The 13,410-nt window shown below is 35.2% G+C and overlaps 1 protein-coding gene across 5 annotated transcripts in view; it reads right to left on the bottom strand.

The window, feature by feature from the left end:
- The window catches only part of URI1 (URI1 prefoldin like chaperone), a 58,415-nt gene that overhangs the window by 22,310 nt on the left and 22,695 nt on the right, over nucleotides 1-13,410 (bottom strand). For all 5 annotated transcript variants that reach the window (XM_048816352.2, XM_048816349.2, XM_075118386.1 and 2 more), the window contains 2 exons: nucleotides 12,755-12,833; nucleotides 9,902-10,037 (listed from right to left, as the gene is read on the bottom strand). In XM_048816352.2, the coding sequence (XP_048672309.1) occupies nucleotides 9,902-10,037; nucleotides 12,755-12,833 (215 nt within the window). The remainder of the gene's footprint in view (nucleotides 1-9,901; nucleotides 10,038-12,754; nucleotides 12,834-13,410) is intronic.

Raw genomic sequence — 13,410 nt, 5'->3', positions numbered from 1 at the left:
CAATCACTCCTTCAGCATGCTCTTCAGAGGATCCTGCTCATCTCCCAACCAACTTTCTGTGGGGCTTCAGCAGGGCTCTCTCTCTTCGGTCCCCTTCTCTTCTCCCACTATACCCAGAAACAAGGTGATCTCATATCCCAAACAAATTCAATTACCTCTATGCTGAAGAATCAGAGACCTACCTCTCTACTCCAGACCTGTCCACTTCTTTCCAAACTAAAATCTCAGCCTCTCTCTGAAATCTTCACGTGGTTGTCTAGCCGTCAGGTCAAGTTCAACATGGCTAAAACAGAGCTCATAATATTTCCCTCCAACCCCTGCCCGATACCACCTTCCTTCTCAATGATTGTGGACAACACCACCACCCTCTGCCTGTCACTCAGATCCTGGATGTCATCTTTGACTCAAATCTCTCTCTGGGTCTTCACATACAGGCTACTTCTAAATCTTGCAAATTCTTTCTGCATAACATCACTAAGACATGGGCTTTCATATCCATCCACACAGCTAACACTCTTCTCCAGGGTTTCTCATCATATCACTTTTCAATTTCTGCAACATCCTTTTACTGGTCTTGATAAATGTAATCTTGCCCTGCTCATATCCATTCAGAATACTGCTGAAAAGACTGTATTGCTAGCTCATTGCTTTGACTATATCCTCCCCCCTTCCCCCGTTTGAATCACTCCACTGGATCCCCCTTCTTTATTGCATCAAACATAATAAGCTGCTTAGCTTCACTTTCAAGGCACTTTAAGGTCTACCCCACCATACCTGTAATCTCTCATTCACTATCATAGTGTTGACATGCACTTAGAGTTGGCCTATGACAACAGTCTCCAACACTCGTGTTACATTTTCAAATAGGCCTCTTCATGATCTCTACCCTGCTGCCCCACACACTTGGGAGAAACTCCCTGTAAACATCTGCAAAGCTACATCATTATATTCCTTCAAACTCTCCTCTGCCATGATGCCTACAAAAAGCTTGACTAGGGTTATGTTGTTGGTTTGCTGACACTACTGCCTACCATACTGGCCAATACAGTCTCACCGATTTTTCATATTCTCCCATCTGTCTGAATTCAACTGTTGTCTCTTGTCTTATACTTAGACAGTAAGCCGTTTGGGTGCAGATATATTTTTGTTCTACGTTTATACAGTGCCTAGTACAATGGGGTCATGTTCCTGGTCCTGGACTATGGCTTCTAGGCACTATAATAATACAAAAAATAAACAATCATAATAAATGGGTCAGCAGAGGAGAAACTGTGACCACCAACTAGGACAAATTATATAGGAGATGGGAAAACTGGGGCACAATGACTACCAACATTATTAGACTATCTAACTTCACAAAAATTCACTTATATGCCCACTTTGCTTGAAATTTAACAACATACCATATTAAAAAGTTCTCAGAAAATATAACTATTTACATTACACAGTTTATAAAGGGTCCACTACATTAGTCTTGCAAAAGATACTCAAGGAAAACTTTACATGTTGTTCTTTCAAAATCATATCTATAGCATCAATGTCAAACTAGGAAATATTTTTACATATATATTTCAAACATATTGGTCTTTTAAAATAAATAAAGACCGAATGGATACATATTTTAATTACCTTAGTCAAACCAATCAACTCTTTTGGTCCTCCTCTGATAACTGATCCACATTTGTTCTTTCTACAGCACACATCTGGCTGAAGTATTATTTCCAAAAAATATCCTAAGTCTAGTTGAAAGCAACTCCTTCAAGAGTTTCATGTTCCTCAATGACAGACACTGCAACAATCACCTCTCGCATCCATTATTTTAGCTCATTAGTTTATTCCTATCACACATTCTGTAGCTTTTTCAATATATAAGATACCCTCCAAAGTCCAAAACAAAGAAAGTGGGCACTAGCTTCTGCACAAAATGTTTCCATCTGTGCTTTCAGTTCCTGAAGGTAGTCCCAATATACATACGTTTCTAGTTTGAGACCAATTTTCTTCAGGCTTTTATTTTACAGTCATAGTAAATGTGATGCTCAACTGTCTCCTAAACATCACTAGTTTTCAGTCACTGTCTCCTCATCTACATATTGTTCAACATATTGATCTAGATTATCTTTTTTTCTTGAAAGCCATGTTTCAATTTTACTTTCTGTGGCCACACTAGTGTGCAACAGTTTGGAATGTTATGTAATACTCAGCACTTATGTAGTGCTTTACATTTTAAAATGCTGTACAAGCATTCACTAATCTCCCAATACCCCTGTGAGCTAGATAAGTATTTCTTTTTCCTATTTTACAGATGAAGAACAGACAGCTTAAGTGATCTGCCCTAGGCCACACATAAATCAGCAGGACAGCTGGGATTATAAAGCAGTTCCTAGCTCCCCATCCTGTGGTCAGTCTACTGGACCATACTGATTCCTATTATATATACAAGATACAGATCTTCCATTACCCAAAGGAAAGGCCCTTCTTATGTTTGAGTCTGTTAGTTTCGAAGCCTCAGTCTCATGGCACAATGGTGGGTGCATGTAACCCTGGAGCAGAGCACAGGATTTTGTGCCTTAGACTTGGCCTTATACATTTTAAAAGTCTTTGTTACAGGCCAAGATGTATTTGAATTTTTAAATCCCCCAGATATAAAAAGAAACAATCCATTTAAAGAGTTGTAACTCCTTATTAAATGAGCATCAACAGAAAACATGTCCTTAAAGTGAGGCTTCATAGCCTTCTCCTCCCCCTGCTCTGTGGTTTAAGCTCCTCTGTGGTTTAAAGAAGGATTGAACTAGAAGTTGTCCAACTTTGTCACATTCAATCATTTTACGGAAGGTTGATGTGGCTTTCAGGTGAACTCTAATATTCTTTGCTTGTTTTTGTTAAACAACTCAGAAAAGGTAATTTAGCATTATAGACAAGGTGGAATTTCTAAGGCTGGTTTCTAGAATTGAGAAAAGGACAAAAAAGTTGCTACAATCAAAAAACATTATTTGTAGTTTTTTTCTGTGAATATTTACAGAAACCAATGGCTAACTGGTTCTCAGCCTTTAGCCATCATAATATCAGTTTGAAGGGACTTTTTGAGGACAAATTCCTTGGCTGCCCTAGCTTATTGTTAGGCTTGGCAGAATTTGATTCGTATTTGTTTATAGTTTTGATGGATAAAATCAATGTTTGTTTTTAAGCTTTTTTTTTTCCTATTTGATTGATTTAAATTTTCATAGCTGCACAAAATTAAGGTCGGAGTCAGGCAATAATTCTTTAATAACAGTAGATGCTGAGATTCAAAAAGCTAAAGCTTTATAAGCATTACAAACACAAATTGTCAACATCACGTGAAAATATACAAAAATAAAACTCATACGTTTTCAAGCAGGATTTTTCTTATTTTATCTATCTGTAATTTTTTCATTGGTTTGTTTATAGTGAAATCAACATTTACTAATAAAAATCTAATCCTTCCAAGCCTTCTACTATAGTACAAAGTGCCATTTTAAAGACACTTCCTCTGTTTAATCTTACCAACTCTGATTTAAGGGGAGAAAAACTATAATTTAGCAGAAGAATTCATTTTATCATGTTGAAATAAAGCCCTCTGAAGACAGTTTTTACGAGACACGACAACATACTAATGCCAAACCGGCATGAATTCTCATCTGTGCATTTTGGTTTCAATGGGTTAATTAAATTGGCTGGATATAAATTGCAATTATCTCTGTTCAATGTTAACATCCTAGGAGTGTTGTCTATAAGGATTTGGAGAACCAGAAACATTATTTTGGTTACTACTGGATTCTGTCTGTTACTTTGGAATTTAAATGGCTATGGGAGATAAGAACAGTGAGAACAGGTTGATCTACTTTGAAAGGTTAAATTATGTGAAACAGGACAGAGCAGAAATGGATTGGAGCTATATCAACTGGTCTGCCTTGCTTTTTTCATGTTAATCTCTTGGTGGTCTTTGTGAACACACAAAACCCTTCTACAAATAGATTTAGGTACATTTGCTTAATGCTGAAGGAAAATTTAAGAAAGTCAGCCACGAGTCTCCTCTTGAGACATTGGTTTGGATGTGTAACCACAGTGTATAACTTCCTGTACAACTTATATTTAGTGGTTAGATCCCTTCATCATCTATAATGAATGTGACTTACTCCGTGAACAAATAATATATCATGTCATACATTTAACCAGTGCACACATATAACGTATACAATAAATACATGCTAACATTACTGAGGAACGTACACAATAAATATATGCTAATGTTACTGAGGTTGGAGTTAAGGGTTTGTTTTTTTGCAAAAGTGTATTCTACTTCTTAATAGGTTGGAGATGGAAGAGAGTGCAGAGAACAGTTAATGTGATGAGTGGGTGTTAAAGCACAAAAAGGTTCCTTTAATTTGTTACTTCCTTGCTTTTAAAGATTTGTGTGGGTGGATTTGGCACTTAAGAAACTTTATCTGGTTTATAACTAAAATTAAAACTGGTATTAATTCAACAGACTATTATTGGTCACTGAGATCAAATGAGATATGTAGCTTTGAAAAACTATCTACAGAACTAGATGCTTTTCAAAACTCTCCTCTATACAACCAAACATTTTTTTAGGGTTGTATTGTTTCAAGCTTCAAAGAGAACAAAGATTCCTTTTGGTATATTTGGGTTTAAACCCTTTATTTGCTTGGTAAATTTCCTCCTTATCTGAGCAATTACAATAAATCTTTAAGACTTGCCTCTTAGGCCCATCTACTTGTGTAACAGCATCCATACTTGGGAGATGCACCAATTTAACTATATTGATTTCTAAACAAATAGGGTCAAATTGGTACAAAAACTGTGTGTAGACAACTCCTTAAGACAACATCCTTACTGATATTTGGAAAGTCTGAACTTATCAAGCACTGACTGGAAAGAACTTTTCCTCCTTGATCTTTTCCTCCTTACATTGGTTAAAATGCTTAGGCCATGGTCCTATGAGAAACTAAATGCCTCCTGGGAGTTGCTGAGCAATTTTAGGGCCCTTAAGAGCTCACAGAATCAGTTCCTTATATAACAAGGATAAATGAGGAAGTGATAGGGGTCATCAAATAAACAGGTGAAATATTTTTTTTAAAAAGCATCAGCTAAAAAATGTTTAATACTATGGTAACAGAATATTCTGTAATTCTGCAATACACAGGGAGATCTAAACAGACAGACAGACAGACACAGATGCACGAACCAACAGTTAAAAGTAAAACATCAATATTGTTATGCTAATAAAGAAAAACAAGGGACACTTCTTCCATAACATTATGCCTTCTCATGCTCCCTTCCCAAAAAAATGGTGGACAAGTAAACGTCAACTGTTTTGTTTTAACCAATATACTTTCACATACCCCAGTTGAAATGATAAAGGTGTTGATCCTCAAGATCCTACTTATTCTTATACAGAAAATGGAAAGCTTTTATTTTATTTATTTATCGTAGGCAATATTTTTCTCTCTTTTAACACTGATAATGAACAAATTCAGCCTTTTCTCTTATCTGCCTGGTTTTATCTTATTATAAACAATGATTTTTGAAAAACACTGTATAATTCTGCAATCTAAAACATCGGTCAATTTTGATTGACACAAATATTTGTATTAAAGGTTACATACTGCAATTTACAATTGGGTACTATCACAATACTGTATGTTAATGTAATCAGTATTTTCATTTCATGAATTCATTTGCAGCATCACACTGCAAGGGTATTCTTACATACACTGGAAGTACAATTACTAAGCAGTTCAAGAGTTCTTTAAGTAGAATTTTATTTTTTATTCTACAGATTTGAACACAATAAACCACTCCTAGGTTGTTGGTTTTTTGGGGGGTTGTGGGGTTTTTTCTGGAGGGGGCGGTGCTTGTGGTTTAATTTCCTACCTTTTAAAGTATTCAGACGCTTGGAATATCAAACAAACATATTGAATTAATCCACAAATATTTACACGAAAAACTATTTAATTTCTTTCTATAGTAACTATCACAGGGACTATTGTAATGAAAATTTCCCCATTTTAAGAAATTAATGCGATTACTGATATAGGGAGGAAATTAATTTATATCATCACAAACACGTAAAGGGTATAATCCCATATTCACAAAAAGGAATCTTTATTCCCTCTTTGAATTCTGAAACAATACAGACATGCCTTGAGGAGAACAGAAATATTATGAAGTACCTTAAGCAAGATAATTGTAAGAAAAAAAATGACTATTGCATTATTGTTGTGCTAAACTGTGACATACTTAAAAAGCTAATTTCTTTTATTATAATGGAATTTGGTATATGTGTATCTTTAATCTACTTCACTTTTTTCTTCTCATTTATATACATGAGCAAGTGTGTAAGGTAGTTACCATTACCTGTATTTCTAGATTTTATACACTACTATATTTCATTACCTTTTAATTTAAAAAATAATTTTAAAATATACTTGTCTATTCTACAAACTTTACTAGATCTAGTTTTGACTTTTACAGAGTTCTGTAACTACCTGAGCATCTAAGTATGTCGTATAATTGTATAGTAAATGAAAGACTTATTGCAATCCACATAAATGCTACATAGGAAGACATGATCAATATTTTATGAAAAGAGTAACATTTGACAACAGCAATTATCCTGTGTTATACCAGTTGAAATCTGTTTCAACCAATCAGACTACTGAATAGCTAAAGGTCTAACTCAAAAGTTAAAAAACAACAGAAGTTTATGCACTGAAATTAGTATTTTTCTAAAGTGATCTCAGTTAAAACCATTTAATTTAAAACTCAATAGCAGTCATCCTTTAATCAACCATTTACATTAAATAAATTTCAACTGATAAATTATTCTGTTGTACCTGGGCATTTCAGAACTACTAGAGAGACAAAAGATGAGCCTGCAACATTTTTACCAACAATCCCTTTTAAAGAACTAGTTTAAAGGCTATTAGTAAAGAGGAAAATGAATTATTTAATATATAATTGTTATAACTTACAAACAGTAAAAAATCCTACTTTTACCCATAACATTAATGACCTTGACACTATTCTGCTGGTATAATTTGATATATCGGCATCATCTTTTTATAATGCTAATGTGAGAACATAACTCGTATTGTCAAAAATTCTATTTATCTTTTAATTTAAAAATACCTAATACTACAAAAAAATCCTAATGTTTGGAAATATGAGTATGAGACTGTCAATTACATAAAGTATAAGTCCTAGAAGAAAAGAATCATCAATAGAAATCCTCACATTTTAATCACAAGAGATTTCAGCTTGAATCTCTCCTAGGGTACTGTTGTCCATTTGACCTTAATTCTTAACTCAGCAAAGCACTGAAAGCATGTGCTAGCCTTAAGCGCATGCTTTGTTCAATTGGGACTTTACTGCTACTGTCCATCATTTTTGAGACAGCAAGAGTTTGATCCCTTGAAACAGCTTTTCCTCTTTTCCCATAGGGATGGACCTAGTCCTGATAAATGTGTTCAAAACAAAAAAAGGGGTATTGGAATCCAACAATGATGCACCAATATAATGATAATGCCAATATTTATCACACTGTAAATTATGAAGCCACTTTTATAACATACAAAAATCCCATTGAAATCAATGAGACCTAGCCTATTAAAACAACTGCACTGCAATATGTAAAGTATGTTTTACAAAATCTTTTATGAAGTAACACTATTTCATGTTTATAAGTGTCACCAGTGGTTAGTTCACATTTTATACCAATGGCCTGCAATTATTTTATGTATCTAAGATAGCTTTTCTACTTTTAAAAAAAGGTAAAACAGGGAAATTATTTACAATTCTATTCTTAGTTGCCTCATCTTACTAGAAAATGGTTGAAAGAATTTCATAACTCTGTGTTTCCATGTGTTTTTCATATCAACTGAAAATAATTCCTATTTTTGTATGTCATGTACGTTAATAAGGTTCTTATACAGAAACTGTACTTAGTATTTGAAATGAAAATTTTTAGTTAACATCAGTGTTTTGGAGCCTCCCACTGGCAACCATCATACGGACAAAAAGTGATATCTGAGACATTGTCAGAATGGAGGCCTTATATCTAGATATCCTTCAGTATTCTGCTTCAAAAGAACTTAAAACTTCCGAGTTCATATTCTAATGCAATTTAAAAGATCAGAAAAAAAAATCCCATGTCTACTAGTGCATATGTTCTGGCAGAGTACTTGGTGTTATCAGACATCTACTATGCAAAGGTCAAGTGAGTTTCACTGAGTTTAGTAGTGACAACACTGGTAAGATATAACAAAAAAGGAAAATGAATCTCAAATCTAGCAGAAGTCACATTAAGTAACATAGGTTACAGTGAATAAGAAGGAAGTTTTCACTGATATGTGGCAACTGTTGCTAAGTGATCCCCAGGGAACAGGATAAAGAAATAAAACAGGTGAAATACAAATTACCTTTTTTGTTAAAACTCTTCATAAAGAATTTTTTTTTAAAGAAGATAAATTTATTTTCCTATATGCATGCCTACTCTTTATAAACATAAAATAAATCATACAAAGAGGGGAGCCTCTGAGGTTTTGCACTACAGGCAGCAACATAGATAACTAACCAGGGTAAAGTGGTAATGAAAAGAAATTTAGATACAAAGCAGATTACAAAACTTTTAGAATTAAAACTGATATAAAATATAACTCAAATGCTAATCTGAAAAATATATTAGTAGCTCATAGCTAAAAAGTACCACTTTTTTCCTTTTTTGACGTCTAAACTGATATTTCAGGCTCATATTATAACACAGCAAATTAAACTAAAGCTAAATTGTGGTGTGAAGAACACTTGCTGGTGGTCCAGAAAGTTGGCTGATCACATAGCTGGCTGTCCCCCTTTCCAAGCGCTTCTAAAGGCACATGGAGTGTGCCTTTAAAGCAAGGAGTCTGGTGACAAGTAAAACTGGCTGGAGACAATGAACTGCAAATCAGCTGCCTTTACTAGGGGCTGCTGCTACATAAAAGGAGGAAAGACACAAGAGCATACAGTGATACTTGATCTGCCTGCCCCCAGTGGAAGTGGAGTGTCCCCAGGAGAACGGAGCAAAAGGAACTGAGCAGCATGTCCAGAGAAGGAAAACAGAAGAAAACCACGTGCCAGGGAAGAAAGTGCAGAGGGAGACAACCAGCGCACATGGGAGGGATAGATTAAATGAAGAGCAAAAGTAGTGTGTGATTCACTTTTTTCAAAAAGAATAAAGCATTTAGCATATTAAAGTTAAAAGAAATAAATATTTTCTTATTACTACTATTTCATGTAAGCAATTGCTGCAATTTACAGGGAGGATATGTAAAAGCGAGCTGAAAAAGAGGTGGTCAGCATGATCACAAATGTAAAACGTGGTGTCCGAGAGACTGTCTATAGACACAGTCCTCACTATGAAAGTCTGTGAACACTTGATTTTAACAGAATTGGTTTGTTTTTACACATTTAACTTTATATCTGAACAACCTTTGATTGATCATCATCTTGTATTGGCTTACTAATGTGAACAACAACTGGATTTTGGTAAAATTATTTATTTTAGAGTGTCTAAAAGTTTTGATAAGGGCTTAAAAAAAACAAAAAAACCACCACATTTCCCACTCTTACCTGACATCTTATGGAACTGTGCTGTGCAGATAATTACTTCCAAACCAGATTTTCATAAGTCAGTTCATCAAACCAAATACTGTAGTCTGCAAAAGCTACTTAAACTTTTTTTTAAATCATACTACCAGACCTATAAACCTTTAAAAGAAATGCAATGTCAAAGGATACTTAAATATTGTGTCCTCCAGTTTTATATATTTTTAATATGGAGCTAATAATTTTGACTCAAATAATAATTGTTTATAAATATACATACGTTTTTTCCTGTGCTCAACCAGGCCAATGGCCTGCTTAGCTGAGCATTTGGAAAACCAGTTGTCCCCAAGCAGAACAGTGACCTCATTGGTATGGACAAGTTTTCCTGGCATGAAGGCAAGGGGACCAAAAGGTACCTGTCAAAGTCAGAAAGCAAACAGCTAAAAACCACTATTAAAAATTAAATTAGATGGTCATTAATGAGCACTTCACCGAACAAATAAACTAACATTCAACCATGGTGAGAAGGACTCAAAACTCTATAGCACTGTTATTTAATCACAAACACAGGACAAACATTCAAATTACCCGACCTGAATCCCAACCACAGTTTGAATTTAATATTGTGCCAAACAGAACAGGTTAATATTTAACCAGAAAACCCTTCTGAGGCATAAAACTTAAGTACTAACGGATGCTGACAGGAAAACAAAAAACGTTATACTATATTGCTACTTAGGTTTTTAAAATAAAAATATTATATCTCATTTATATGATTGGAAACTATTATACATAAAATAAGTGTTTTCACTTCCCAGTTAAGTACAACATTGCTCAGATTTATAACAAAAATGTTATTTAAAGGAAGTCAACTCAAACATCAGTTGTTTTATTTAGTTGTGTTACTACCACCTATTTAGAAACCCCAATTTTTCCCCAAATCAAATTTGCTTGTCTCCAGCCTAAAATTTTTGCTACCTGCCAATACTCCTGTAGAGTGGGAGTGTTTGTTTACTAATCCACACACCTCCTGTTCTCATTCACCAACATGAGGGTAACATCATCCTCATGCAATGTTCTGGAAGCCATATATGTCTTCCTCCAATAACTCATAGGAACAGGAAGCAATAAATGATTTAAAATCTGAGTATTGGCAATGGGAGTAAATAATTAGTGGTAAATACATTACTTAAGACAAATTTCTAAAAAGTGTGTATTCAGTTTTCTTGAAGTTTACAGTAGACATGACACTATGTTTATGATCCTTCCACCCACCCCACAGACCAGCTCACTTTACACATAAGCTACAGGCAGACCCCACACTACTCACTTAGGCTAGGCCCACTCAGGCCTTATAAGTGCTAGACCCTCTCCCACACTAACCCTATCCCTGATGTACTAATTGCCCACCCACCAGCCTCATCTCCCATATCTGGTTCTCATTCAGGCTTGAACTTCAAAGGGGGAAGGTCATACGTGTTAGCCATCAGCTGTGATCCAGCTGAATAGAAGCAGAAGGAGGAACAAGTCAAGCAGCTACCACCCAGCTCAGCTTATAGTCAAGTAACTCTCCACCAGAGGAGAAAGAGTTGTCACCCTGCAACCTTGGACCAGCACTTCCTCACTTCAGACACACTTCCTGGATCACTGTCTTCCCTCACTTCTTGAGGGCAGGAGCACCACCCCTTCATCCCTCATATCATAGTACAGGGCATTTGGACCATATATTTTCTTCCTCTCATGGCAGTTCCTCTTCTCCAGAAGGAAAAGCCAGTAGGTGGCAATGCCTGGAGCACATATTGGAGAGTGGGAGGTAGGAGGGGAGGGAGAGCCTCTTGAAGAAAGATTCTGAGGAGGATATTCCTCTTAAAGATGTACTCTCCCAGGCTGAAATTACAAAGGCCTTCAAAATGACAGCTTGCAACATTTACACACACACAAAAGCAGCACTGTGTATAAAATTAAAAACATAGGCAGATAGCTGGCTAAAGGGACAAGGATTGTTAATATACATTTTAAATGGCAAATCTGAGTTGACACTGTCACTTTAAAACAAAAACTATAGCTCGATGAATCTGGTTTACTTTTGCAATGTTTTGAAACAAGACTATCCATTTTGCTCTCAAGTATAAGACAACAGCAAACTCTCTACATACATACATACACACACACACACCTCCCTAGTAAAGTTACTGCTGCTGATTGGCGTTATCAGTTTAACACCCTTCTTTTCTTTACCCACAATACAGGCAGTATAAGCCTATTCTACCAGTAGCTCACCAATACCATACAGTTCCCAAAACCTGTGTGAAAATGTAGTGCAGCGTTCATGCTCACTTTAGCCTTTGACTTCCCTTGTTGAGAATGACAACCTGAATGCCAGTGAGCAGCAAGTGAGATGTAACTAGAAGTGGACTGAGACTACCTGTTTGTTTCACAGTCTGATATACCACCTAACCAGCAGATGGTTACTAATTTTATTTAGTAGTTCTGAAGTGACACCTTAGAGATAAATGATTCTGTATCCCATTACCAATTCACTCAGCAATTCAGTCCCGTTCAAAGTGTATTATGAATTAGGCACAAAATAGCTTCAAACAAGAAAATAGTAACTTTGTGAAGTCAGGAACTTGAATTCTGGTTGGTGTTCAAGGCTAAAGTATGCTTGCTAGGAATGACTCAAAGCACAAGAACTCACTATGTGAACATAAAGATCGTTAAAACAAAAATTAGCACCACCTTTTTATATAAAAATCAATGTCGCAGAGTTTAATTCCGTGAATCAGAAAATATTATGGCCTCTTTGTTCTATGGCTAACAGGAAATGACTAAGTACCATATTTCAGTCATAATTACAGTTTTCGGTAGAATAGATTTGCATACCAAATATGTCATATTTTGTGTTAACATTTATGTCATCAGTTCTCAATTGTCAGTAACATTATAATTTATTATGGATTTGAAAAAAGAGGAGAGAGAGAAAAAGAAGCAAAGGTTTAACTATTAGTAATGATACATTAATTATAGTAAGTACTATATGGTAAACCTGAATAATATACCTCACTGCCAGTGCAGTAACCTCAGATACTAAAACCATGAGTCCATTATTTTGAATGAACTATACTGTACGTACCATGATATCATAAGACAGTTTATCAGGCAACGTATTGAGACGTTCTTGAAGAGCCTCATAATCATTCTCCACCTTCCTCCTGTTGACAAATTCAAGTGAGTTTAATTATTTCTAAATGTAAAATAGTTAATGGTTTTCTGCTGATGTATTTTCAGTGCTCCATGGAAAGATATGGGAGGGAGAACTGTTTTTAATTCATAAATGTATACATTTTATATCATGGAAGATTAATTTTTTTATTTTAACATTTTTAACAATTTATTTAAAAACTCTTTTGTGATGGCCCAGCTAAGGACATCATTCATTTTAGTCTGGAAGCTCATCTTTTTGAATTGCAAGCTCCTTGGGGAAAAGAATAGGGCTTTCCTCTGTATTTTGTAGCTCTCACAGCACACTGTATTGGTTCAACAATTAAACCACCATCATAATTTAGAAGACAAATTGGAATTCCAGCTTATATTTTAGAAGAGGCAGAATCTTCAGAACCTTATTTGCAATGAACAATCAGTGTGGGCTTTAAAAAGGGGGCAATACTCTAAAGTTAAATCTGATTTCTAGCTGAATTTTCTCTCCCCATGGACAGTCAAAATTCCTAAAAGATGATGATTTGACCATACGGTTATTGTAGCTTCTTGACCTATCAACGAGGAGTATAG

This window comes from Caretta caretta, chromosome 12 (genome assembly GCF_965140235.1).
Source record: "Caretta caretta isolate rCarCar2 chromosome 12, rCarCar1.hap1, whole genome shotgun sequence".
Taxonomy (NCBI): Eukaryota; Metazoa; Chordata; order Testudines; family Cheloniidae; genus Caretta; species Caretta caretta.
This window is presented reverse-complemented; position numbering and strand designations above follow the sequence as displayed.